The sequence below is a fragment of the Ochotona princeps genome, chromosome 14 (genome assembly GCF_030435755.1).
Source record: "Ochotona princeps isolate mOchPri1 chromosome 14, mOchPri1.hap1, whole genome shotgun sequence".
Taxonomy (NCBI): Eukaryota; Metazoa; Chordata; class Mammalia; order Lagomorpha; family Ochotonidae; genus Ochotona; species Ochotona princeps.
In genome coordinates this window covers 30,771,699-30,799,255 of record NC_080845.1, presented here as the reverse complement: position 1 = coordinate 30,799,255, position 27,557 = coordinate 30,771,699, and the positions used below count along the sequence as shown (strand labels likewise).

Genomic DNA, 27,557 nt, shown 5'->3' with positions numbered 1-27,557 from the left:
TTTAGCTGTTGAGTCATTGTGCAGGGCCTGGGATATGGCTGTAAGAAACAGCATTTTAACTGTTGTGCCAAACACCTGCCTCACTGTTTTCCTGAATAATTTACCACATTCCTGAGATTATACTTACCCTGTAAGTCTTGCAAAATTGTTACCATTGAGACTTTTAACGTGCTCTTCACTCAGTTGCGGTGAGGGCAGGATGAAGGACTGGGACACAGAACTGGTGAACACCATGTCATAAATCTCAGCCTTCATCAAGCTTGCTGGATCTCGGCTTGTTGGTGAAGTGGGACTGGCTCTGCCTGTCCTGTGCCTGCTGACGTGTTAGAGTGGGACCTTGGGGTCTTGAACCTTGTGCTTTAAGCCATCCTCTGCTGCATCCCCAAAGGTTTGTGTTTGTGGCTCAGGCCAGGAGAAGAAAGGTTTCCTTCCTGCCTGGGCATCACTAGCATCTGTTTTGAGCTCCAGTTCCCTGGTTTGCTGTGCTGGACCACGTGGGAGGTTCTCTTAGTGTCCTCCAAGTGACCTTTACTTGTCTTTGGGCCTCTTGACTCATGTGTGGCTTTCTAAGGGATGTGGGGACATCCGTTTACAAAGTTGAGTGCCTAAGTTCTACCCCGTCAGCCTAGCTCTGAGGATGAAGAGTGTTGAGGTAGATAATTTCTGTGTAGCTTCAGAGAGCTTCATCTTTATGTTGACTATTAATAGAGCTCCGTTTTGAAGCCCCTCAAGTCCTAGGGTTTGACTTATGTGTATGAGTGCTTTTAGAAAATTTACTTAGGGGCGAGTGTTGTAGCACGGTGAGTTAAGCTGCCGCCTCCAATGCCAGGATTCTGTTAGGTATGAATACAGTTTGAGTCCTGGTTGCTCTACTTCTGATTCAGATCTCTGCTAATGTGCGTAAGAAAGAAGCAGAAGATGGCTCAAGTGCTTGGGGCCCTGCACCCATTTGGGAGACCTGGATGAAGCTCTTAGCTCCTGGCTTCAGATTGGCTCAGCTCTGGCCATTGTGGTCACCTGGGGAGTGACCCAGCAGACAGAAAATCTCTGTCTCTCCTGTCTGTGAATCTGCCTTTCTAATAAAAAATGAATCTGAAAAAAAAAAAAAAGTGGAGCAGCTTTCACATGAGCCAGTGTCCATAGGGGGATGCTGGTATTACAGGCAGGAGCTTTAGTTGCTATACCTCTATACGGGCCCCCCAAATACTGCATGTTTAAGTCTTTATATGGAATCAAATGTATGTGTTTTTGTTGTTGTTTGTTCAGTTTCATTTATGTGGCTAAGATTCATTCATGTTTGCAGTTTCGAAGTGGAAGAGATAATCTGGTCTTATTTCCTGACTTGATCATGTACTACTTATGTCTTACAGGTTTTTTTTTTAAATTTTGCATAACTTCCAGGTAGACTATGAAAGATTACGATGAACTACTTAAACACTATGAATTGTATGAAACCATTGGGACAGGTAATTACTATCATTGTTTCTGGAGAGAAAGGATGGATCAGCTATTTAGAGGATAGCCTATTTGGGTTGTCATGAGCTTTTTAGTCTAACTGGTGTCATTGAAAAAGGAGTTTGTCTAAATCTGTAAGAAAAAGCAGTCCAAGGAGCGAGGAATAGTAGCGGAGCCGTGTAGGACATTGCCAGGACTTTAACTTTTATTCTAAATAAGAGATATTGGGGGTTACTGAGGAGTTAGAGGTGGTTGCAGTGCCTCAGGGTGTGATGTTGGAGGTGACGGTGGCTTGGAGGAGGGAGGTAGTAAAGTAGAGAAGGGTGGGATTCTGAGTGTGAGTGCACGTGTGCTCACACACACACGGAAATGTTTTTTCTTAATTAGGATAGAGCACACAGTAAAATATGCGAAGTGTACTAATCTTGATGGAGTTTTATATACAGATGGCAAGTGCAGTAATCTTGATGGAATTTTAGATACACATGGAGTTTTAGATACAGACTCTGTGCTTAGGTCAAGACATAAAGCCATTTACGATCATTAGTGCCTGCCTCCTGTTCCCCAAGCTAACCATTATATGTTTGAAGACAGCCACAGAATTTGTTGTTAGGTTGGTTACCAGAGAAAGAGGTTTAAGGATGCCTCCAGGCTCAAGCATCTGGATTGCTTTTTGGTAAAATAGGGGGATTCCAAACTACAGGGACAGGAGAGAAGGACACACAGGTTGGCTGAAACTTCTCAGGAATATTACTTTGGAGATTTCTCATAGGTACCGAAGTAGCAACATTTATGCAGCCTTTGCTCCAGTTTTGGAACTTAATTGCTTATCCTCACAGTTTTAAAAATGAATGTAAGTTTTACGTAGTTTGTCTTCTGTCTTGGCAGTTTTATATTCTGACAATAAATAGTCACACAGAATTTTAATAATGAAGCAAGTTTTAATCGCAATGTTAGTTGTGCAACAAAATCTGAAGAGTGAATTCTGTTGTCACGTGGATGCTTCAGAAAGTTTGTGGAAAGTGGAATTAAGGAGAAATTTATTTTGATGAAAAAAAATGGAAGTGTGTGCATACATGTTCTGTAAGATACATTATCCATGAATGTCTGGAAGACTGTCCTACACTGCTATGGTCAAGAAAAAGAGTCTTCAGCTAGACTCTGGGAGAAAAGACAATAGAATCGTGGCTGACACCGTAGAAGTGGCAGGAGGGAAGAGTCCACAAAATTCTAGAAATATGTGGCTCAGTGTGGCATTCGTGCCTTGTTCTTGCTTGTTTGTTAATGCTGTATTTTTCTGTACTTAGGTGGCTTTGCGAAGGTCAAACTTGCCTGCCACATCCTTACTGGAGAAATGGTAGCTATAAAAATCATGGATAAAAATGCACTAGGGGTAAGCTTAAAATATTGCAAAAATATTCTGTGTAGATCAATTTTGTGAGTTAAGATGCAAATTTGCTCAAATGTTTTAAGTTACTGCTGTTTTAAGAATAACATTCTTATAGCTTTAAAATTTTGTTTTTATTTGCTTTAAAAGTTTTAAAAAATATTGATTTATTCAGGGCCTGGCGCCATAGCCTAGTGGCTAAAGTGCTCACCTTGCACGTCTAGGATCCCATATGGGCACCAGTTCTAATCCCGGAAGCTCCACTTCCCATCCAGCTCCCTGCTTGTGGCCTGGGAAAGCAGTCGAGGATAGCCCAAAGCCTTGGGACCCTGCACCCGCATGGGAGACCTGGAGGAAGTTCCTGGCTCCTGGCTTTGGATTGGCGCGGCACCGGCCGTTGCGGTCATTTGGGGAGTGAAACATCGGATGGAAGATTTTCCTCTCTATCTCTCTTCCTCTCTGTATATCTGACTTTGTAATAAAAAAAAATAATTAAAACAAAAGATCTAGAAATTTTAAAGACTTAAAAATCATTTTTCTATAATCATAAGTCCCTAAAAGTTGAGAAAGAAAAAAAGGTTTTCTTTTAGGCAGAATTAGCATTGTAATTATTTTAATTATTAGAGTATATAATTGAGTAAGGCAACATAAACACTTTATGAATATTCTTAATTATAAAACAAAATTTCTTGCAAAATACATGCTAAAATCACACAGTGGCCTGTATTGAAAAGTCTTTTGCAGCCTGTCAGTTGACAAATCAGGCTTTCCATCAAATTGTTTTCTGGCAGAGCTGTTGTATTTATCAATCCAATAAAAAAAATTCAAATAGATTTTTCTTTAAAAATCAACATTGTTTACAAATTTGACTAATTCCTGTAGTAACTTAAACTTAAGTTATAGCTTTAGTTTCATTATTCATCTAAATGCTTAGATAGCAAACAATATTACATTGATACTAAACACTTTTTTCTTTTGTCTTTTTTTTTTTCAATTTTATTTATTTGAACGGCAGAGAGCGGGTAAGAGAGGGAGAAAGATTCATCTTCCATCTGTTAGTTCTCTCCCCAGATTGCCACAATAGTTGGAGCTGGTCCAGTCTGGAGCCCACGCAGGTGCAGGGGCACTTGAGTGTCTTCCACTGCTTTCCTAGGTCATTGTCAGGGAGTTGGATTGAAAGTGAAACAGCCAAGACTTGAACCATTGCCAGATTGGATGCTGACACTGCAGGCTGCTGTGCTACAGTGTTGGCCTCAACTTCTTATTATTTTTTGCTGTCTTGTGTTGTTATTATGCTTATTTTAGTTACTGCCAGGATTTTAATGTTATTTTGATTACCTTCAGGAATTTACAGATCTCTGTTACCCTCGAAAAAGAAGACAGAAGATTTTCCTGTTAGAAGTTGATTGTTGATCAAGATCTAACATTTGTCTGCATAGCCCTAAATAACTGGATTTTGACCCTCTGGATTATTAGACTGAGTCCCCTTAAAAAAATTTTTTTTCCTAATATTTATTTATTTTTATTTGGAAGGCAGATCAACAGAGAGAGGAAGAGGCAGAGAGATTTCCATCCACTGACTCACTCCTCAAATGGCCACAATAGTCAGATCTGAGCCAGTTTCAACTTCCTCTGGGTCTCCCATATGGGTTCAGGGTTCCAAGACTTTGGGCCGTCCTCCACTGCTTTCCCAGGGCACAAGGAGGGAGCTGGATGGGAAGCGGGGCCGCTGGGACACAAACTGGTACCCACGTGGAATGCCAGTACCACAGATGTAGGTTTTACCTCTTATGCCATGGTGCTGGCCTCCCAACTGAGTCTTTATTTGGAAAATTTTCAAGTGCCTAGAAAAGTTAGAAGGCAGGGACAGCAAGTTACCAACATACTTTTCACCTAAATTTACTGGATTTTAGCTTAGCTGCAGGTTTCTTAGCAGGCGTTGCTGAGCTTGAACATGACACGCCTCCAGGCTTGGTAACCGAGTGGAGCATCTCTGTCACTTATGTTGTTTGGAAAGCTCTCCTGCTAAAAGAGTCGGAGACTGTTTTAATTTTTCTGGTCATTGTGCTGTTGGCTGACGTAGAATTTGCTTTTCATCAAATCCTTACAGTGTTTATATACATACAAATAAGTTTTGCTCTATGTTTCTGCATTGAACAGTTTGGGGCTGTTGATGCCTTTTACTACTTGATATTAAAGCTGTTTATCGATTCTTGGAAAACTACCCAAAGTACCTTGTTCATTCACTGTGTCTCGGCACAGAGTGATTTGCCCCGGGTCAAAACAGAGATCGATGCCTTGAAGAACCTGAGACATCAACATATATGTCAACTCTACCACGTGCTAGAGACTGCCAACAAAATATTCATGGTCCTTGAGGTATGTTCCACAGAGCTGAGAGCATTGTGTCATTTGGTAAAGAGAAAGTTAAGTGTTAAGACAGTATGTTTCGCCTGAAAGGTTAGACTGAATGTTGGGAAGTGTTCCTGTCTGAGTTCTATGTCCAACAATTTAGACCAAGTGGATGCACATAATAAACTAGAGATTATTGATAAATTTATTCTTTTCTGATTCACTCTTAATAGGGTGGTGGTGTTTCATTAATTAAACTTTGTTCTCAGACAGAAGGATTCACTTTAGTGTTACATGGTGTAAGTATGGATTTCCTAGGATGTTGTGCTTAAAAAAACAAAACAGTAGCAGTTTGTCATCTCACAGTCCTGGTGGCCAGAGGTCTAAAGTCGAGTTATGGGCAGTGGTGGTCTCTTCTGGAGGTTCTGAAGGACAGTCTGCCCCATGCCCCTCTGCTAGCTTCTGGTGGTCACCGGCACCTTGGCATTTGATGTGCCTCCCTCTTGAAGTGATGCTTTCCTCTGTGTGCCTGTTTCTGTATGAATTTCCCCCTTTTCCTATAAAACTTTGAGATGAGGGGCAGGGAGATGCGTGGGGACAAAGGATGGGGGGAAGAGCTCCCATCTGCTGGTTTGCACTCCAAATGCCTGTGACAGCCGGAGCTGGGCTGCCTGCAATGTGGGGGCCAGGAACGGAGTCTGCATGGTGGCAGTAGCTTTGTGTTGGTGGGAGCCCAACTCCTACAGCCATTATTGCTGCTTCCCAGGGTTTTTCCCAGCAAAAAACTGAAATCAGGAGCCAGGACTTGAACCCAGAGATGGCCATTCGCTTTGGCATTGTAACTCTTGGCCAGACGCCTGACCCTGAAGGATCTTTAATGTTTGGTGATCTTTAATTTTTGATGTGAGTACCTCTATAGGAACAGTTGGTAAATGTGGAACCGTAAAGCCAAATGCTACATGCATTTTGAATTTTAATAGATAACTGTTGAAATGAAATGAAATCTTAAATGGGAACCCAGATTATGGAAGAGTGGGGTTCTCTGCAGAGGGCTGAGGGGCCTGGAGCTCCGTTCTCTGGCTTCTGTTCTCATAGCCGCTGCGATCCCTCTCGGGAACTGGGCTCCTTCCCATGCAGACTGGTACTCGCTGGTCTCTGGACAGTGACCAATAATAATTACTAGAGTAACAGTAATTACTGCTGTGATTTTTCTTTTCTTAATTTCAGGTAAGTATGCTTACTAAATGTGAGTTCATTAAGACTGAATTGGTTTTAGTACTTAGCTGTAAATACATAAATCCCTGAGTGAGCTTTTTAGAATCACAGTGGTGGTTGCTTCAACTTCTAAATAAAATATTGGTAATAAAAATGTTCGAAGAAAGAGTTACTGTTCTCATTCCTGGACTAACTACTGATTGGTCTGATCCTGAGAGTGTAGTAATGTACCTCATGCACTTTCTTTGTCTTTAAAGTTGCATTAGTAATTTTTCTGAGCTGTATCTGACTTTCTATCTTAAATTCCTCGGCGGGGATTTTTGAGTGCTAACGGTGTCTCTGACTCTTGATGTTGAAGTACTGCCCTGGAGGGGAGCTGTTTGACTACATCATTTCCCAGGATCGCCTGTCAGAGGAGGAGGCCCGAGTTGTCTTCCGCCAGATACTGTCGGCAGTCGCCTATGTGCACAGCCAGGGCTATGCTCACAGAGACCTCAAACCGGTGAGTGACCGTGGCCCGGGTCGCTGCGCGAGGGGGTCGGCATTGCTCGTCTGCGGTTATTTGGGTTTCCGCATGTTCTGTTTAGGAATCTGTCTTAGATTTGCTGCTGCTATTTTTCTGTTTCAGTCAGAATCTGTCATATCTTTTCCTCCTTCACTTTTTTTTTTTTAAGATTTATTTTATTTTTATTACAAAGTCAGATATACTGAGAGGAGGAGAGATAGAGAGGAAGTGGAGCTGCCAGGATTAGAACCAGCAGCCATATGGGATCAAGGCGAGGACCTTAGCCACTAGGCCACGCTGCCGAGCCCCTCCTCCTTCACTTTTGACTTTTGGTATAGGCTGTAGGGGCAGCTGTGCATTCTCTTTGCTCATTGTGTGTGACATAGCAGATGTCTGTGTAATCGGGATTCTGTCTTTGAGAGTATTGAGCTTTTTCTGTGAGAATGTTGTATCATCAAGTATTTTCCCTTCAGTGCCCTGTTCATATCCCGTGTTCTTTTCATTTTAATTCTGTTATTCCTTAGAAGGAACCAACAGTTCAATGAATTAATAGCAAGACAGAATGAAAATGTAAATATTCTTTTTTTTTTTTAAAGATTTATTTATTTTATTACAAAGTCAGATATACAGAGAGGAGGAGAGACAGAGAGGAAGATCTTCCATCCAATGATTCACTCCCCAAGTGAGCTGCAACGGGCCGGTGCTGCACCAATCCGAAGCCGGGAACCAGGAACCTCTTCCGGGTCTCCCACGCGGGTGCAGGGTCCCAAAGCTTTGGGCCCTCCTCGACTGCTTTCCCAGGCCACAAGCAGGGAGCTGGATGCAAAGTGGAGCTGCCGGGATTAGAACCGGCGCCCATATGGGATCCTGGTGTGTGCAAGGCGAGGACTTCAGCCGCTAGGCCACGCCGCCGGGCCCGAAAATGTAAATATGCTTAACGTCTGCAGGCTCTGATGAGTGTGGGGAATGGGGAATATGGACTTAGCATTACTTGGTACCAGCGTCAGGGACTTAGAATTGGTCTGAGAAGTTATGGCAGTATCAATTCCTTATTATATTTATAATCTAACCCTTTTAGCTCACTCTTGTTAAATTTGCCTTTGACACAAGCTGTGCTTACTTGCAGTTCATCTTTACAATACTAGGGAGAAAATGGATTCTAATGGCATTTCTTAGGGCTAGTACCATGGCAAAGCAGGTGGAGTTGCCACCTGTGGCACCAGCATTCCATATGGGCACTGGTTCGAGTCCTGGCTGTACCACTTCTCATCCAGTTCCCTACTGATGTGTCTGGAAAAGCAGTGGAGGAGTCAAGTGTGTAAGGCTGTACATGCATGTGAGAGACTGTGAGGAAGCTCCTGGATTCTGACTTTGAATTTGCCCATCTCCAACCATTGTGGCTATTTGGGGAGGGAAAGATCTCTTGCTCTCCCTGTGTAACTCTGCTTTTTAAATAAATAAACTTTTTTAAATAAGGGTTTATTTATTTTTTATTGGAGAGGCAGATTTACAGAGAAAAGGAGAGACAGAGAAAAAAATTTTTTGTCTGCTGGTTCACTCCCCTAGTGGCCGCAACAGCTGGAGCTAAGCCAGTCTGAAGCCAGGAGACAAGCTTCTTCCAGGTCTCCCACGCAGGTGCAGGGTCCCAAGGCTTTGGGCCGTCCTCAACTGCTTTCCCAGGCCACAAGCAGGGAGCTGGATGGGAAGTGAATCAGCTGGGATACAAACCGGCGCCCATATGGAATCCCGGTACATGCAAGGCGAGGACTTTTTAGCCACTAGGCTGTTGTGTCAAGCCCAATAAATAAATCTTTAATAAAAATAAAGTATCTTGAAGGGAAGTGCTATAGTTACCAACATTCCTTTTTCCCTTTCTGTATTTCTTACATTTTGATTAACTTTGTTGATTTTTACTTTATAGTATTCAGGATTTTTTTTTTTGAGGGTTTTAACGTAAACCTTAAATCAGCATTAGAAATGACTAGACGTGGAATGTGCTGTAAGGAAGTCAATATATAAATACCAAAATATCTTTGTTTTCTAGGAAAATTTATTATTTGATGAATATCATAGATTAAAGCTGATTGACTTCGGTCTCTGTGCCAAACCCAAGGTAAGTATAAAAATAAAAGACACTTATTTCCCTTGTAAATGTGCCCCTTGGTATATTAGTTTGCACTGGCCTTAGTCTTCATGAAGTTAGGATGTGTCCGTTGAGAAGGTTTAATTCATTGCTGACATCAGGGGTTTTTGTAGGTTCTTTAGATCATTCTAGTATGTTGCTTAGACTGAGAGTCACTGGTCGAGGCCCAGGGTTGATCTTGCTGCAGATCCCATGGGTGTGCTGGGAGAGATTTCCTGGTGCCATTGTGACCTGAGACGGTCACAGCTCCGGTGCTGAAGTGTGCTCTTGCAGTGTGAATATGTTGCCACTAGATGATGCCTTTGTTCGTTCAAATGCAAGTGCAAGTTAGAAATTTACTACAAGTCTGTTCTTTGTTATCCACATGGTTATATAACTATCAGTTACATTGTGAGAGATAAGCCCGTTTCCTTAGAAAAAGAAAAAAAAGTCCATGTGTCCTTTTAATTAATTACATTTTGAATGAGAGTTAGTAGGTGTCCAGTCACAGAACTTCTGGGACTCGATCCTGGTGCTGCTGGCCTAGACCTCAAGCATGTTGAAGTGCACTGTCTTGCTTGGGGGCTGATGCCCAGCGTGACCATGTCGCTGAACCGGACATCCCTGAAATGGGGGAACAGGTGCACAGTCATGTTCTCGTGGGACCTCTCAAAGCTGCTGTCTGGCCGATTTCGTGGAGGAGGTGGTCCCAGTACATGACAGTGGTCTTCTGTGTCTTCATCCTGGTCACCATGCCAGACAGGGTCCTCCCAGGGATGGCCAGGTGTCTGGTGAGGGGGCATTTGTTGTCATTGTACACATGTGCTCTCATGCCTTCACAGCCTCCTTGGGTGGTTTGTGGCCCAGTCCAGTGTTCTTGTGGCATTGAGGGAGCTACTTCTTGCACGTTTTGCTCTGTGAGACCCTCTTATTTTGAGAGCCTGTGTGGTGTTGGTAGGTAGCAGCGGTAGTGTCTGGCTTTGCTTCTGGACCGCAGCTTGTGCTTGAGTGTTTACACTCTCATGTGTTTTCTTAGTTTACGTTCCACAGAGGTGCTGCTGTGCTCTTTGAGGTGACCTTGAACCCTGCAGCTCTGCTTTTGCGGCAGGTCTCCTGTGAGGTGCCTGTTGGGGGCTTCCTCCTGAGGTCTCTAATGATGCTGCTCAGTCTCTAAAATGAACGTTCTCCACTCAGTAGGAATGTTGAAACTGCAGACTTGTCTCAGCCCTTGGTGCTCCCACTCAGAATTAGCAAGAACCACCCTATGGCAGAAGGGCTGATTTTTCTCCAACTCTCCTCTCTTTCCCTGGCCTCCTCAGATTGTTGGTGGAGCCCTGGGTCTAGAAACCCAGTGCTGAGGGTGATTTTTTTGGGGGGTGGTGGGATGGTGTTGGGATTGACAGGCCTATCAAGAGAAAAACATTTTGCACAGGGAGACTGGTTCAAGTCACGTCCTTCATGGGAGGCAGTGGAGAATGTTTGTGATAGACTCTATTAGCCTTTCTTTATGCTTGCCACGGACCTATCCCACACAGACACCATCTAGAGCAGTGGGGCCTGCCCCACGCTCCACCAGGGACTGGCTCCTGAGCCTGTCATCTCTGTGGTAAACGAGGCCTGCCAGGCGGGGAAGTCCTCTGCCAGCTGCAGGACTCGGCACAGGTGCTGTGCAGCAGCTTCCTTTTCGTCATTTCTCGCACTTTCTGTGGGAGAGGAGCAGGGCAAAGTGAGCGGATGTCTTGTTTTAGTTGCTCTGCAAGTGAATACAGCTGAGTCCAGAAAACAGGTGCTTTCTTCCCTCTAAGGAGAAAGCAGCTATTTTGCATTTGTAAAGATTTGATATTGGAGTTAAGGTACAATAAAGAACTAATCCTTTTTGCATGAATATATGGGAGTGGGAGGATGGGTGTGTGGCTGTGTGCTAGACTGATTATTATACCAATAGACACCTGTCTAGGGAAGTATGAACCTGACTTGGCTGAGGAAGGAATCTGCTTGTGCCAATTTGTAGTGGTATTGAAAATTCAGAAATACCGAAACCACGGGTGCAGGCACTCATGTGGGCACCGAGTGTTGGGTTACTGCAGAAGCCTCCTATTATTTGGGGAGAGTTCTTCCTCTAGTTTCTCTTTGCTTGTGCTCAGAGAATGTTTATCAAGGTTTAATTCATTTTCATCTTGTGGCAGGGTAATAAGGATTACCATCTACAAACATGCTGTGGGAGTCTTGCTTATGCGGCACCTGAATTAATACAAGGCAAATCATATCTTGGATCAGAGGTAATTACTCTTTGATGAATTTAGTATATAGTTAACATACATTTATTCTTGACTTTGTGAGTCATGGACTGTGCTTTGGGGAATGTAACAGTGAAATACTAAATCTCAGTTATCACAGACTTTACTCTGGGGAGTGAGATATGTAAACAAAAGGAATTAATAACTGACAAATATACTAACACGTAATGCATTAAAATTTTTTTCAAGATCTGTTTTATTTTTATTTGAAAGGCAAAGTTATGGAGGGAGAGAGAGAGAGAGAGAGAGAGGCAGAGAAAAAGGTCTTCCATGTGCTTCCAGTCCCCACATGGCTCCAGAGGCCAGAACTGAGCTGATCTGAAGCTGGGACCTAAGAAACAGGACCTTTTTCTGGGTCTTCCATGTGGGTGCAGGAGTCCACGTGCCTGGACCCTCCTCCGCTGCTTTCCTGGGTGCATTAGCAGGAAACTGGATGGGAAGTGGAGCAGCCAGGACTAGAACAATGGCCGCAGCAGCTAGGACTGGGCCAGGCCAAAGCCAGGAATCGGGTACTTCATCTCGGTCTCCCACGTGGGTACAATGGCATCCTCTTGTACTTTTCCCAGACACATAAGCAAGGAGCTGGTTTGGAAGTGGAGCAGTGATGACATGAACTGGCTCCTAAATAAGATGCCAGTGTTGTGGGTGGCAGTTTAATGTGCTAGTCCACGGTGCCAGCCTTCAGAAGAGTGTCTTAGGGACATTATAACTAGGAATCATCTGAGACTCATTCCCTCCAGAATGGTTCCCTCAAGCATTCCCTTGGGGGTTGTTTTTTAAGGTAATGAGGCTTTAAGAATGAGCATTTTAAGGAGTGCTTTAGCCTAACCGTTAAAATGCTTGTATCCTTGAGGTGGGCATTGTAGTTTAAGCAGTGTAAGCCAGCACTTGGAATGTCTAGGTCCCCTACCAAATGTCGTCTGTATCCTGTATTGGAGTGCCTGTTCAAGTCTAGGCTATTTTGCTTTGACTCCAGCTTCCTGCTAACGCACTGGGGAAGGCAGTAGGTGATGGCTCCCTGCTTTGGGCCGCTGTCACTCACGTGGGAGACCCGGATGGAATTCCTAGCTCCTGGCTTTGGCCATGGCCCATCTCTGGTTATTGTGAGCATTTAGGGCGTGAACCAGTGGATGGGAGCTGTCTGTCTCTGCCTCTCAAATAAATAGGTAAATAAAATCCGCAACTTAATATTCTGATACTTTTGGTCCAGATGATGCTCTAACGTCATGTTCCATGACAAGTATCTCTAATTCCCTCAATAATCTCACACAGCACTTTTTTTTTTAAGGGTATGAGCAGGAATTTTTTGTTTGTTTGTTTAAGATTTATTTTGATTTATTTAAAAGGCAGAGTTAGAGAGAGGAGGAGAAAGAGAGGTCTTCTGTCGGCCTGTTCACTCCCTAAGTGCCCGCGACAGACAGGTCTGGGCCGGCCTGAAGCTAGAAGCCAGGAGCCAGGAGCTTTTTCCAGGTCTCCCACATGGATGCAAGGGCCTAGGAGTTGGCTCATCTTCGTCTGCTTTCCCAGGCCATAAGCAGGGAGCTGAATCAGAAATGGAGTAGCCAGGATTTGAACTGGCCCTAATATGGAATGCCAGCAGCACAGGCAGCGACTTAACCTGTTGTGCCACAGTGCTGGCCCCACAATTTTATTTTTTTTTTTTGGTAAGGTTTAGCAACAAACTTGCGAAGAAGTTTGTTTATCTAAAAGGTGGAGGAAATCACAGAAATGCATGTAGGAAGGAATGGGCAGATGGAAAAGGTGGGAGAGAAATGTTTTTACTTTCCTCTGTGTCAAGGAGAGAGAGGGTGCCTCTCCCTATTGCCCAGGGCATTTCTTTTCTTTCTTTTTTTTTTTTTAAAGGTTTATTTTATTTTTATTACAAAGTCAGATATACTGAGAGGAGGAGAGACAGAGAGAAAGTGGAGCTGCCGGGATTAGAACCAGCGGCCATATGGGATCAAGGCGAGGACCTTAGCCACCAGGCCACGCTGCCAAGCCCGCCCAGGGCATTTCTTAAAACCTTCTTCTTTCTAGTTATTCATTTCTCATTTGGCATTGGATAGCCTATGGATTGCAGTTTGACTTGGCATATGATTTTGGTTAACTAATTTTTGTATGTAATTTGAAAATGAAATGAAGGTGCTTTTATGTGTTAATTGAAAAAATACATTTTGTTTTGTTTTGCTTTCTGTTCCAGACTTTGGTAGATTTCTATGGGAATGTTTCTGTTAGTTTCAGTTTGTAGTTTTATCCCAGACATAATTGTTTGTTGATTTGACTTTAACACCCTGATCATGAGTATCTCGTCATCACACCTTCATTTATACATTAAATATGTCCCATTTCTCAGATAGTAAAAACAGCTTGAAACAACCATCAGAGGTATGCTGTGCGCCAAATTAAACCGAGGCGTTACAGCAGAGTCCTGTAACTTGATGTAACTCAGTAGATGAGACCAGGAATTCAAATTGGGTTACCTATTACTCATCTAGGCACTGTGTAGGTTCATGATGGCGCTCGAGTGATTTTTAACTCCATTTTCTGTTTCTCTCCCTACCTCCCATTGCTCTTTAGTAGTAAAATTCTGAAAATTTTCCTATGGATCAAATGAGGGTGGGAGCTCTGACTTGTGCTTAGCTAATGGTGTCGTCATTGTTGACTAAAGCCAAGCACTGCTTGAATAAATAGTTACTGCTCAGGACTCTTGGGACTCGCGGAGAGCTCATCTAAAGGTTAAGCTCCTTTTTGGATTTGGAGATTGTAGGGCTCTTTTGTGCTGGCAGGCTAATTTCTATCCTCTCGATGTAAAAAGTTAATCATGAAATTTTATTCAGATTTCTCTACCTACAGGGGATTTTACAGTGCAGCTTATACACATTTGCAGATTATCAGTAAATTTTAAGACTTGTTTTGACATCCTCATGCCTGTTTACATAATCCTCATATAATCCAACCCTCAGGAGCGTTGTAGAATTATCTTTCAGAATCAGAAAACTGGCTTCATTTCTTTATCATGCCCGAGCCAGCTGGAAGTGATTTCTTATTATGAGCTCAGCTGGAGGAGAGGGCATGGACCTGGAAGTCCAGTCCCTCAGGCCAGTGGCTGCGGACAGCCTTCCCTTCTGGGATGCCATTTTCCTGTCTGTGTGATGATCAGGTTGAAATGGATGATCTCTGAGCTCTGCCAGCTTTGTGATTGTCCTGTGGTTTTCTGTTAAGCGTCCTGCCATCTGAAATGTGTTACAAATTTTTAAAAAAGATTTATTAGTTATTTGAAAGGCAGAATTACAGTGAGAGGGTAGAGAGAGAAAATAGATAGATCTTCCATCCAAATAGCCACAATGGCCAGAACTGAGCCAGACCCAAGCCAGGATCATGAAACTCCATTTAGTCTCCCACCTGGCTACAAAGGCCTATGCACTTGGGCCGCCTCCTGCTGTTTTCCCAGGTTGGTTAGCAAATAGCTGGATCAGAAGTGGATGATCTGAACTTGAACTTAAACTGATGCACTTTTCTTTCAGGCAGATGTTTGGAGCATGGGCATACTCTTATACGTCCTTATGTGTGGATATCTGCCATTTGATGATGATAATGTCATGGCTTTGTACAAAAAGATTATGGTGAGTGTTATAGGGGATAGAATTGCAATGTAAAACTTTTCTGCGCTGCATACTGTATTGTCTTCATTTATGAAAGTACAAAACAGGCAAAAGTATTCTGTGCTGCCAGAAACCAAGATAGTAGGTTTCCTTTGGGTGTGATTGAGGTGGGGAGTGGTAGGGATTCCACATGTGTTTATCTGGGTGCTGGTTATACTTAGGTATTGAGTTTTTGAAAGCTCAATCAAGATATGCTCTTCACATACTCTCTCTGTGTTATACTTGAAAAAACCCACAAAACTTAACAAAATAAAAACAGTTCTCTGTATTAAGTATTGTATATCTAAGGGTAATTTACTCACCCTTAAACTTAGATGAGTAAACATGTAAGGTCATTTTCTTGCTAAGAAATTTTAAACGACATGGTAAATTGCTATGTTAATTCACATTTTCCTCTTAAGTAATGGCAATCTAAGGACTCTCCCTCCATTTGTTCTTTTTTTGTTTTTAAGATTTATTCATTTTATTACAGCCAGATATACAAAGAGGAGGAGCCGCAACGGGCCGGTGCGCGCCAATCCGAAGCCGGGAACCTGGAACCTCTTCCGGGTCTCCCACGCGGGTGCAGTGTCCCAATGCATTGGGCCGTCCTCAACTGCTTTCCCAGGCCACAAGCAGGGAGCTGGATGGGAAGTGGAGCTGCCGGGATTAGAACCGGCGCCCATATGGGATCCCGGGGCTTTCAAGGCGAGGACTTTAGCCGCTAGGCCACCGGGCCCTCTCCCTCCATTTGTTTAGAAGATAACATTTGGCTTTACAGGCACAGTTAAGAGTACTCTAAGCTTTGACAAGTAGATTTGTGGTTTGTTGAGGGTTGGGATGGTGAGTACTGATAATGGGCGAGAAATTCTTTTGGAGTTGATGAAAACATTCCAGAATTAGCTAGCTAGTAATATTACATAGCTTTAGTCCACTGAACTGTGTGCTTTAGAAGGATTTTAAAGCAAGTGAATGGTATTTGATTAAAAAAGTATATATGGCAAGGCAAATGGTAAAATTGTTTTCCAAAGTTTCAAGCAAGCTAGCAAAGGAAGATAATGCAAAGAAGAAGGAGGAGCATCTTATTGGGGTCCCTAGCAAACTGAAATCAGACCTGCAGAGCTGTTTCTGTAATGTTGCCTGATGCAATTTTAACAAATATTTTCTGAATGTTTGCTTTGTATTATATATTGAAAGTTATGGATAGGCACCATGGCCATTGTCTACTGGGAACTAATTTCCTCGTGGAGGCAGCATTATCAGGCTTTTTTTTTTTTTTAAGATTTATTTGTTTTAATTGGGAAGTCAGATTTACAGAGTGAAGGAGGGAGAGACAGAGAGAGAAAAGTCTTCAATCTGCTGGTTCACTCCCCAAATGGCCACAATGGTTGGAATTGAGCCAATCCGAAACCAGGAGCCAGGAGCTAGCTTCTTCTGGGTCTCCTACACAGGTGCAAGGTCCCAAGGCTTTGGGCCGTCCTCCACTGCTGTATGGCCAGTGGAGCAGCTGGGGTTTGAACCACTACTCATACCAGAAGCTGGTGTCGTAGGCAGTGGCCTTACCTTCTGTGCTGCAGTGCCAGCCGTCAGACTCTTTATTCCTTTGCATTAATCTTTTGGTCTATGTTTATTTCCATTTAGTTGTTTTAATTAATTACTGTATTATAATTATATCCTTTAGTTAATATCTCATAGAATTAACCTTTTCTTATTCTGTTTTCCCCCTAGAGTTTTCCTGGCTATTCTGATATGATTGTTTTTCTTTTCTCTTCTTTTCTTTTCTTTTCTTTTCTTTTCTTTTCTTTTCTTTTCTTTTCTTTCTTTCTTTAAAAATACTTACTACTTTTGTATGAGAGGCAGATTTGTCTTGTATTGCAAATGGAAGATCTGTCTCTCTATTGCTCTGCCTTGTGAATAAATCAATAAGTAAATCTGAATAGAAGAGGACCATTGCCATGTGTTTTGGGTATTGGTTTCTTGTCAAAGTTGGACACACTAATCAATATTTTGTATTATCCTTGAAGACAAAAGAAGTGACTGTACTAGTATTCTACTGAAATTGAACTGTGTTATGTCCATGATGCTCCTGATTTTTTTAAAAGAAGATTTATTTATTTGTTTATTATTTTGAAAAGGAGAGAGAGAATCTTGCACCATTGGTTCACTTTCCAAGTAACCACCTTAGTGATATCTGGGCCATGGTGAAGTTAGGCACTCTGGAGTCACCAACTCCATCCAGGTCTCCCACATTGGTGGTCTTTCCCAGCCACACTGGCAGGGAATTGGGCCAGAAGCATGGCAGCTAGAACATGAATTGTGCTGATGAGGGTTGTCGCTGTCATAGGTGGAATGAATGCTGCTAATTATTAATATATTACTTCACCAATACAAAATGAATATACTAACCCGCAGGCATCAGTGTTTTCTGCTTTTGTTTATTTGTTCAGGTGCACTGGAAGATCCTGAATTAATCCTTTGTGGAAAAGGAGCTGACCTTTAAATAATACAAATGTTACTTCCTAATAGTAGATGTTAGATCCAAGCTCTGATATTTTGGCAAATCTGCTATGTTTGCAATGTAGCGAATGCGGTGCGAAATGTCTGATTCTTGTTCAGTGAAGATTTGGCTTTCCTGATTATTATTATTTACTAATATATGTATAGTCTTTGTTTCTCCTACTCGGAGTCACATTTTTAGTTTTTCGTGTATTTGCAAGTTGAAAATTGATTCAAATTAGGACTTTTATGCATTATTGTGGAATTTAATTTCACACATTATAGATTTTGAAATTTATTGTAATCTTCGCTCAGAACTATTGTTCCGAGTCGCAGTGTAATACAGTCTGCTGGTTGAATCTAATTAAGGTGTCGTATCACTTGCATGCAGTATGTATCTTTGCCTAGAATATTCTAAAATTCCTCACTTGGGAATAACACTTCCCTCAGTTCTTGGTTTGATTGAAAAGCCCAGCAATATTTGACATCCTGTGTGTAACTCTTGTTTAAGAGGAAGACTTCGTTTATCTTTTCCAGTTGTTGACTATTTTAACCAAAATGCTCAACTGCAATTTTCAGCATGATTACTAATAGACTGGGGTATTAATCTTATTAATGTCACCTATATTCATTTGCCGTCACTTCATTCAAAGGCAGGCATGACCGTACTCCAATTCTGGCATGCAAATATTAGTGTAGTATAAATAACTTAGTAAATAGAAGCTGAGTAGATTGAAAGGAAAATTTTAAAGAAAATGAGCAGGTTGTCTTTTTATGATACTGTAGTTTTATACTGTGGTTGTGTGGTGGAGATGTTGGCTTTTGGCGGCATTGTTGAAGAAGCAGTGTCAAGGCCATCATGACGCCCTGGGTTATCTTGTTGGGCCGTTTTTGAAGTGAATCAGCAGATGAAGATCTCTTCTTCTTTGTCTCTGTCTCTCTTTGTGTCTTTCAAATAAAATTTTATTCTTTTATTTTTTTTTTAAAGATTTGTTTATTTTGTTGGAAAGGCAGATGTACAGAGAGGAGGAGAGACAGAGAGGAAGGTCTTCCATCCAATGATTCACTCCCCAAGTGGCCGCAATGGCCGGTGCTGCACCAATCCGAAGCCAGGAGCCAGGAACTTCTTTCCGGGTCTCCCACGCGGGTGCAGGGTCCCAAGGCTTTGGGCCATCCTTGCCTGTTTTCCCAGGCCACAAGCAGGGAGCTGGATGGGAAGTGGAGCTTCCGGGATTAGAACTGGTGCCCATATGGGATCCCGGTGCGTTCAAGGTGAGGACCTTAACCATTACACTATGGAGCTGGGCCCTAAAATAAAATTTTAAAAGATAAGAAATCTTTTCAAAGAATAAGTAGAGAGCTCCAGTGCTGGAGCTGTTTAGCATATCCACTTACCTGTCTCCAGTCTTCGGGCTAACTTCCTTCACATGCTGTTGGCTTGCTTTCTTTCACTGATTTTTTTTTTAAGATTTTTTTTTTTTTTATTGGAAAGGCGGATATACAGAAAGGAGGAAAGACAGAGAGGAAGATCTTCCGTCCACTGATTCACTCCCCAAGTGAGCGCAATGGCCGGAGCTGAGCCGATCCGAAGCCAGGAGCCAGGAGCTCCTCCAGTTCTCCCACACGGGTGCAGGGTCCCAAGGCTTTGGGCCGTCCTCGACTGCTTTCCCAGGCCACAGGCAGGGAGCTGGATGGGAAGCAGGGCTGCTGGGATTAGAACTGGCGCCCATATGGGATCTTGGTGCGTGCAAGGCGAGGACTTTAACCACTATGCCATCGTGCCAGTCCCGCTTTCATTGATACTTGTTCTAATATCCATAAAAGCTGTTTTAATGGGAACTCCGTGTTATTACTTCACAATGTTAACTTAAACTGCTCTGAAATTATTTTTCTTTTTTTTTTTTTAAAGATTTATTTATTTTTATTACAAAGTCAGATACACAGAGAGGAGGAGAGACAGAGAGGAAGATCTTCCATCCGATGATTCACTCCCCAAGTGAGCGCAACGGCCAGTACTGCGCTGATCCGAAGCCAGGAACCAGGAACCTCTTCCAGATCTCCCACGCGGGTGCATGGTTCCAAAGCTTTGGGCCATCCTCGACTGCTTTCCCAGGCCATAAGCAAGGATCTGGATGGGAAGTGGAGCTGCCGGGATTAGAACCGTCATCCATATGGGATCCTGGCGTGTGCAAGGCTAGGGCTTTTAGCCCCTAGGCCACGCCATCAGGCCCTGAAATCATTTTTCTTAAAGGCCTGTTTCACATGTGCCTTTCATTTAGCGGGTGACGGGGAGTGAGGAAGTGAGTTTATGAGATGCCAAGGAGCGATGTGGATATGGCCTTGGAACCAGGGTAAAGAATTTCGGATTTGATTCTGTGCGTGATAGGAAGCCACTGGAGGGTTCTGACTAGTTAGATGACATGACTTGACCTAATGTTTTAAAAGAACAGTGGGGGTGGCGAAGCCAGCCGGTGTTTGGCCCAGTTGTTAAGATGCCAGTCTGGAGGGGTGTGTCTCACATCCTAGTTCCTGCGTTTGCTGTTTGGCTCTGGCTCCTGGTTGAAGTTCCTGAGGAGGTAGGCTCTGGGAGGCAACAAGTCACAGCCTCAGTAGCTGGACCCCTGCCACCCATGCAGGGATCCTGACCTGTGGCTTGAGCATGGCCCAGTCATGGCTGCTGTGGTCATCTGGGGAGTAGACTAGGAGAGATTTCAAAAAAAAGAAAAGAAATCGATGGTGGTGAGTAGAGACCAGGCTGGGACGGTAGGGCGTGGGGAGTGGAGGCAGGGGAGTGTTGGAATCCGAAAAACCAGTTAGGAGCCTGTAGGCAGTTTGGATCAAGATGGTGGTGTTGGAGACATTGATGAGCAATTCTGGATCCTTCTTGAATGTGGAGCCGGTAGATGTTGATGAATTAGATCTGGTTGTGACAGTACTTAGAGCTGACTCCAAGGGTTTTGGACTGATCAGTTCTTAGAATGCAGTTGCCATTTACTGAGCTGGAGAAAGGTGAGAAGAACGGGTTTGTGGTGGTGACATCTTAATGATTTGTGTGATCTTTTAATGTGATGAAATATGTTGTTTTTTTTTTACTTTATGTTGTTAGTAATTTTTTAAAGATTTATTTATTTTTATTTTTTTATTTATATTTTTTTGTAGAGGGGGAAATATGAGGTTCCTAAGTGGCTTTCTCCCAGTAGCATTCTGCTTCTTCAACAAATGCTACAGGTAAACTTTGTTACTTATTGTTTACATACTACAAATCTATTATTAAATTGTTTGATCCAACTTTTAAAATATTGATATACCCACTACATTTATCATTACCTAACAGATTAGAAAAGATTGCATTCATTCTATCTACCTTGAAAATATTGTCTACTGGTTCCTTCCTTATGTTGTAAATTGAATTAAAAAAAAATCTCTAGTATTTGCTGATGTTCTTTTTCTTCCTTTTCCTTGAGTCTTGCCCATTTTGTCTAGCCAGCTTGTGTTTCAGTCTTCTATTTTCTTGTTCCCAGTATACGCGTTAGTTATATAGTAGATACTGAATAAATGCTTGAATAAGCTGATGCATAATTGATGGGGCACTGGGAGAGTTCAGTGACTCTGATATTTTAGCATCTGTCCACAATTTCTGGATGGACTGCTTGTTGGGCCCCATCCCCCATAGCGTCTCATTCAATAGGTTCTGGACACAACTAAGAATTTCTATTTTTTTCCTTTCTTTAAAAAAAAAATGTATCCATTCATTTGAAAGTCAGAGTTGAGGTGTGGAGGAAGGGGAGAGAGCTCTTTCATCCACTGCTTCACATTCCCAAGTGGCTGTCACAGCCTGAAGCCTGAACTCCATTCAGGTCTCCCACAGGGATGGTAGGGATCCAGGTGCGTTAGCAGGGAGCTGAATCGGAAATGGAGCAGCCAGGTCTCAATCAGCACTCATGAGATGCCGCTGTTGTAGGTGGTACGTTAACCCATACTGCCACAACACTGTCCCCAAGAATTTGCATTTCAAAAAAGCTCCCCATATCCTGCTGCTGTTGCTGCTGCTTCTTGGGGCCACACTTTGAGAATGACAGATTTAGTGGAATGCAAATCTTAGGGTGAAAGAAGAGAAGAGTGTTGAAGTACCCATCCTCCAGCCAGTGGGCATGCCTCCTCCATGATCTGACCCATAAGGTAGGGATTTGGAGCCTGGCCTCACTTGCCATAAGAGGACAAAGTGAGGTTGATAAGAGGAATGTGAAAATCTGAGTACCTTATTAATGTAATGTTGTTTTCCTTAAGTATTCAGAGTATCTTCCAGTTTTTCCCTCTATTAAGCCATCTCCAGTTTTAATTCAGAATTTACCTCGGGCTCACCCACCTCGATGAAGTAGGGCCAGGCCACCAAATCTCCACAATAAGATTGAAAACCCTCTGCCTTTCTTCTAGACTTTAAAAAAACTTAATTTTTGTTGATTAATTTTTCTCTCCTCACATTTGAAAATTACAAATGGAAAAGAAAGGTGTGCTTTTCAACTTGTGCTGTGTGATTGTAAGCACATCAGAGGTAGAGATTGCATGTTTAGTATGAGTGCCCTGCATTGTGGCTGCTTGAATCTTAAATTGGTGAATATTTTCCATGAATAGGTTTTCCAGCATAAGACTATTACATCATACAATCGATTGACTGAACCTCATGAATAATGTCCATACCAATGAAGTTCATGTTTGTTAAACACTTATCATCTTCTGAGCTTCTGTTGGTTGGTATAGTGGTTTTTTTTTCCCCCCATCTATTGGCTTTTTAAAAAGAATTTATTCCAAGGCCATTTTAAGGTCTTTGACAGTATTTTTGTGATGATAAAGTTTACATCTGTTCAGATGCATTTTGAGTTCTTGGGAGGAAAGGTGTTCTGTATTTGAAACGTTAATCTCTAGTGACTTCTTAATGGCCACTAGGTGGACCCAAAGAAACGGATTTCTGTGAAAAATCTATTGAACCATCCCTGGATCATGCAGGATTACAACTGTCCTGTTGAGTGGCAAAGCAAGAATCCTGTAAGTAAAATAATATTGCCTGTTTATAAAAGAAGATATATTTTGCAGGCTTACTTATTTATTATTGGTGTTTGGGAGACCTGAGACCTGATTATACATTTGCCTGTTTATTGCTAGGACATTGGTTCCCTAACATGGGCTACACATAAGAATCACCTGGAACATAAATAAAAAATAAATGGCTGCTCCTCATTCTGGAACTCTCAGAGTTTCCTGGTGTTTCAGTTTGCTCTGATCTTGGAAAAGTTATTTAACTTTGTTAGACTTGTCTGTTAGAAGTAGATTAAACCTGTTTTCTCTCCAGAGTGGTTACAAGGATATATTTGTTCTGAAACTTTTAGTCTGAGAACCTCGTTGTCCTCTTAATATTTATTCTTTGTTTTAAATGTGATGGTAGTTACATATTGTTAGGGATTTTTTTTAATGAAAAATAACCATTTAAAAATAAATTTAACAAAAAGAGTGGTTTGTTTTATATCTTTTCAAGTTTTTTTTTAAGTCAGGCGTAGTGGAAGACACTTATCTAGTTATGCGTTTCTCTGTTCCATCTGTTTGGATATCTCATTTTGATTAATCACTGTGTTGATTTGGACTGAGGTACCAGCAGTTATGTTCATCATTGCTTTTGTATCACTGGCAGTACAATGTCAACACTGAGAAAGATGAAAGAATATTTTAGAAATCATTTTGACAATGGAGACTATCTGAGATCTACAGATCACACTTTAAGATTCAGTACTATGTGTATGTGTGTGTGTGTAGTGTGAGTATGTACACATGCAATAGTAATTTTAAAAATACAAAGTACTATTCAAATTTAAGCAATTTGAAAAAAGATGTATTTATTTATTTGAAATGGAGATTGGGGAAGAGAGAAAGATCCTCTGTCCACTGGATCACTTCTTAGATAACTGCAGCAGCTAGGTCAGGCTCCTGGCTCCAGCTTGGCCATCTGGAAAGTGAACCAGTGGATGGAAGATCTGTCTCCTCCTCTACCATAACTGACCATCAAATAAGTAAATCCTAAAAACAAAACAAAACTTGGATTTAGGCTAAGCAGTCCAAATCTCACTGAGAAGATTGGTAGGCCTCCCTGTGTCCACTGGACTAGCCTGGCCTTTTTCCAATGGCAAACCCTAACATCCAAGCATCGTGTAAGCGTTTCCCTGCATTGTGCTTACTGATGTCTCATTGGTCAAATCAAACCACATGGCAAAACCCAGAGCCAGCACAGACGGTGTCCTGTTCAGGGTCAGTGTGATGCTTTTCCTCTGTTTAGGTATGGGAACCAAGAAAAGAAAAGAAAAGAAATTTCAGTTAATTCAGCAAGAGTGGCATTAATTTATGTCTTTGCATATTTTTGAAAGATGACTTAAGACATCTGAATATTTACCTGCTTCTGCATTCAGCCTTTTTTGAAATGTTGTTTTGATTAGAGCTTTTGAAGAAAGTTTCACACAGATGTGTAATTAGAAAATGGAAAAGTAGTTTTAAAAGCTTTTTAAAAGATAATTGAGTGTATACTGTGATATTTCACAAAAACTTGCAGTGGGCTGGGCTTTGTGTATAGAGCAACAGGATAGTTTGGAGGTGTGCCTGAGACTCAGCCCAATATAGTTTCTGTATGTCAATGAGGTATGTAGTTTCTTGAATAATCACAAAAGTTGTAAATGTTTTTCTCAGTGGCCTTCTGATGTTTGGAAAAATAGATGGTATTTACTTCAGACCCTTTCCTCCTATTCTGCCCGTTATTTAAGCCATGAAAGCTGAGCCAAAATCTCTCCTCATTTTCCTGTGACTACCAATTCAAAATTTTTCTGGCCCTCCATGATATCTTGATACCAGCTGACTGAATACAAGTGAATTCTAGTGTTACCAATACCAAGAGCCTAAGAACAGCACAGCGTACAGGTGCTTGAAGCCATGCACCTGGTGGCCCTGGGAAACAGGATGTGCCCCTTGGCAGGTGGAGGGAGTAGGAGGCACAGATGCCTGCGTTCAGCCATTGGGGGTCATCATTTCTCCATGTGTGGAGGCTCTGCTTAGCTTCTCAGCCATAGTTGGTAGGATGGAATATGCTGCTATTTGTAATAGAGCAGTTATCAAACAATCCAGAAAGTTGTTTCAATGTTAGCTGCAGTATAAAGTGAAATATATAAAATTGAATGCTCCAAAAACAGTACAGTTTTCCTTATATCTTCATGTAATAATTGCTAATATTTAACAGATACTTGTGCCACTATAATATGAGCTGTTTGTGTATAATGGATTAAAAAGATACAGTGTAATGTATATAGAATTCTTAGGATGTACATTTCTGTGAGTTTTTATGTCTTAACTTATTTAATCCTCACCAGCCTTCTGAAGAAGGTACTATTTTTTTTTTAATTTATTTTATTTTTATTTGAAAGGCACATTTACAGAGGGAGAAAGAGAGACAGATTTTCTACCCACTGGTTTACTCCCCAGATGGGCAGTGGCCAGAGCTGGACCAGGTTGAAGTCAGAAGCTTGGAGCTTCTTCCAGCTGTCCAATGTGGATGCAGGGGCCCAAGGACCTGGGCCATCTTCCGCTTTTCCTAGGTGCCATTAGCCGGGAGCTGGATCAGAAGTGGAGCAGTTGGGATTTGAATGAGCTCCCATCTGGGATGCTGGCACTACAGGCTGAGGCTTAACTTATTATTCCTAGCACCAGTCCCTGAAGTAGGTACTATTATTGCTACAATTTGGCATAGAATTGTTAAGCGACTCACCCAAGGTTGAACAACTACCAAGTATAGAACCAGGATTTGAATCCAGACCGAAAGGCTCCAACCTGGAAAGGATCTGACAGGGCAGCTGGTGTAAACTCAAGGCTTGTGTCCTGTCTGCCTGGAGTGTTTGTGCTGTGTGATCTTCCTTCAGCGGGATCACAGAGAATGGCAAGGTGGTGTGGTAGGAAAATACCCTTGGGTTAGGAGTGAAAACTAGCAGTGTTGGGTGCATCACAATAACTTCTGAGCTTCCATTTTATCACCCCCTCAGAATGACTTTTTTTTTTTAATATTTATTTATTTGTTTGATGAGGTGTACATAGTTGATCAGGTTGGGAAGGGTTGAGCATAGGGAAAAAGTGGGCCAGACCGTTGTTTACATATTCTCTTTTACTTCCTGTATCTGGGAAAGGAGATACAAGGGGAAGAAAACATGCCCAGGCTCCCCAGCCACCTCAGTACCCGGGGATGACCCCCTCAGAATGACTTTTTTTTTCAGAGAGTTATTTATTTTTATTGGAAAGTCAGATTTACGGAGAGAAGGAAAGACAGAGATAAAGATCTTCCATCCGCTGGTTCACATCCAAGTAGCTGTAACGGCTGGAGCTGAGCTGATCTGAAGGCAGGAGCTTCTTCTGGGTCTCCCACATGAGTGCAGGGTCCCAAGGCTTTGGGCCATCCTCTACTGTTTTCCCAGGCCACAAGCAGGGAGCTGGATGGGAAGTGGAGTAGCCGTATACAAACTGGTGCCCATATGAGATCCTGGTGCATTTAAGATGAAGATTTAGCCACTAGGCTACCATGCTGGGCCCCCAGAATGACTTTTTAATGTCAGTCTTTTTTGCAAATTTGGGATATGTTTTGCCATTTATGGAGACCTTTACGTGCTTTGCAGAGCTGTTGCAGAATCCAGGGAGTTAAATACAGAAGAGGTGTAAAGAATTATTGTTGCTTTTTGTTCCTCATTCTATTTTATCAAGAATGAAGTATAAAATATTCAGATTTACTTGGAGTTTTAAGATATAGATGCTATCCTGCAACTGCATGCATGATCTCCTGCCATTTTTTTTTACACTGTTCTAGTATCCAAGTATTGTATCAAATAGAAGTTACAGTCAGTTCCATTTTCTGCCCTAGTGAACAGGAAATATAGCAGGCACGGATAATCCAAAATAATTGGCTAGTTTTTTTGGTATGTATTTTTGTACTTAATTGAGTATGTGTGGCTGAAGACTCAGAGCACATGAGGCAAAGTATTGAGCCTTTTTGGAAAATCCAGCCGTTGAGATAAGCCATGTTTTTCAGACCTTGGTGTCTTTTCCAAGGCACCCTTTTCATATTTTCCACTTCAGAAGCCTGGGGGAATTGATAGCAGCTCTTCTCTATCTTGTGGTCAAGGCACTGAGCAGCAGGCTCTGGGAGAGAGGAGGGTTTAGGGCAGTCATTGGAGACCAGTGGGGGGACCTCAGGGAGCTTTCCCTGTTCATTCGAGCAGTAATGACTGGCTGTTAAAGTGTCTGAGCTTCTGAGATTGAGACCATCCTGAAGGGGCATCTTCGTTTTTGGGAGCTTCCAAAACCAGAGCAAGACAGTGCAGGCTTGCCCTTAGCACTTTGCGTGGTTACCATACCACTAAACCTTTGTGCTCTACTTCCTCTGTAACCCAGGAGGCTGGACTGTACCAGCCAGTGATGCATATTGTCTCAGTGCCTTTGAGCTGCTGTAACAAAATACCATAGCCTGTTGGCTTAGAAACCTCAGACGTTTGTATCTGAGGATTCTGGAGGCTGGAAAATTCAAGATCTAGGCCTGAGAAGATGGGTGTGTGGTGAGGGCTTGAGTTCTGAACTGCAGACGGTGTTTCTGCTGCATGGAAGTGAGGGAGCTCTCTGGCGTTGCTTTGTGGAGGGTTGTGTTCCCATGTAGGAACCAGAGCTCACAGATGACGTAAGCGCCTACCAAAAGCTCTGATGCCATCACATGGTGATTAGTTGCAACAGGGATGTTTAGGCAGACAGACATTCAGACCATAGCAAGATTATTTTCTTTAGGGTCTCTCTTCATCGTTGTAGGTGTGGTGTCTTACCTTGTGCTGGACAAACCTCCGTCTCATGTTACGTCTGAATACCTCATCTCAAAGTTTGATGACAGTGACAGTTTGAGGAATGTGATAGAAAGAAAGGGGCAGATCATGAAAATGGTGGCAGAGAGGAAACGTTGCATAAATAGGAATATTTAGGAATGTTTAAGTTCATGAGAGGCCTTTATATCAAAGAAGTGGAGTATGATTGT

General features: G+C 42.3%; 1 protein-coding gene across 5 annotated transcripts in view; it reads left to right on the top strand.

Annotated features, from left to right (window-relative positions):
- MELK (maternal embryonic leucine zipper kinase) overlaps window positions 1–27,557 on the top strand; it is a 64,951-nt gene that overhangs the window by 3,253 nt on the left and 34,141 nt on the right. For 2 of the 5 annotated variants that reach the window (XM_004580981.3, XM_058672643.1), the window contains exons 2-10: window positions 1,371–1,466; window positions 2,763–2,848; window positions 5,105–5,221; window positions 6,768–6,911; window positions 8,959–9,027; window positions 11,223–11,315; window positions 14,858–14,956; window positions 20,630–20,698; window positions 22,415–22,513. In XM_004580981.3, coding sequence (XP_004581038.2) covers window positions 1,409–1,466; window positions 2,763–2,848; window positions 5,105–5,221; window positions 6,768–6,911; window positions 8,959–9,027; window positions 11,223–11,315; window positions 14,858–14,956; window positions 20,630–20,698; window positions 22,415–22,513 — 834 coding nt within the window. In that variant the 5' untranslated portion in view covers window positions 1,371–1,408. The remainder of the gene's footprint in view (window positions 1–1,370; window positions 1,467–2,762; window positions 2,849–5,104; window positions 5,222–6,767; window positions 6,912–8,958; window positions 9,028–11,222; window positions 11,316–14,857; window positions 14,957–20,629; window positions 20,699–22,414; window positions 22,514–27,557) is intronic. The other 3 variants (XM_058672646.1, XM_058672645.1, XM_058672644.1) reach the window with 2 other exon arrangements.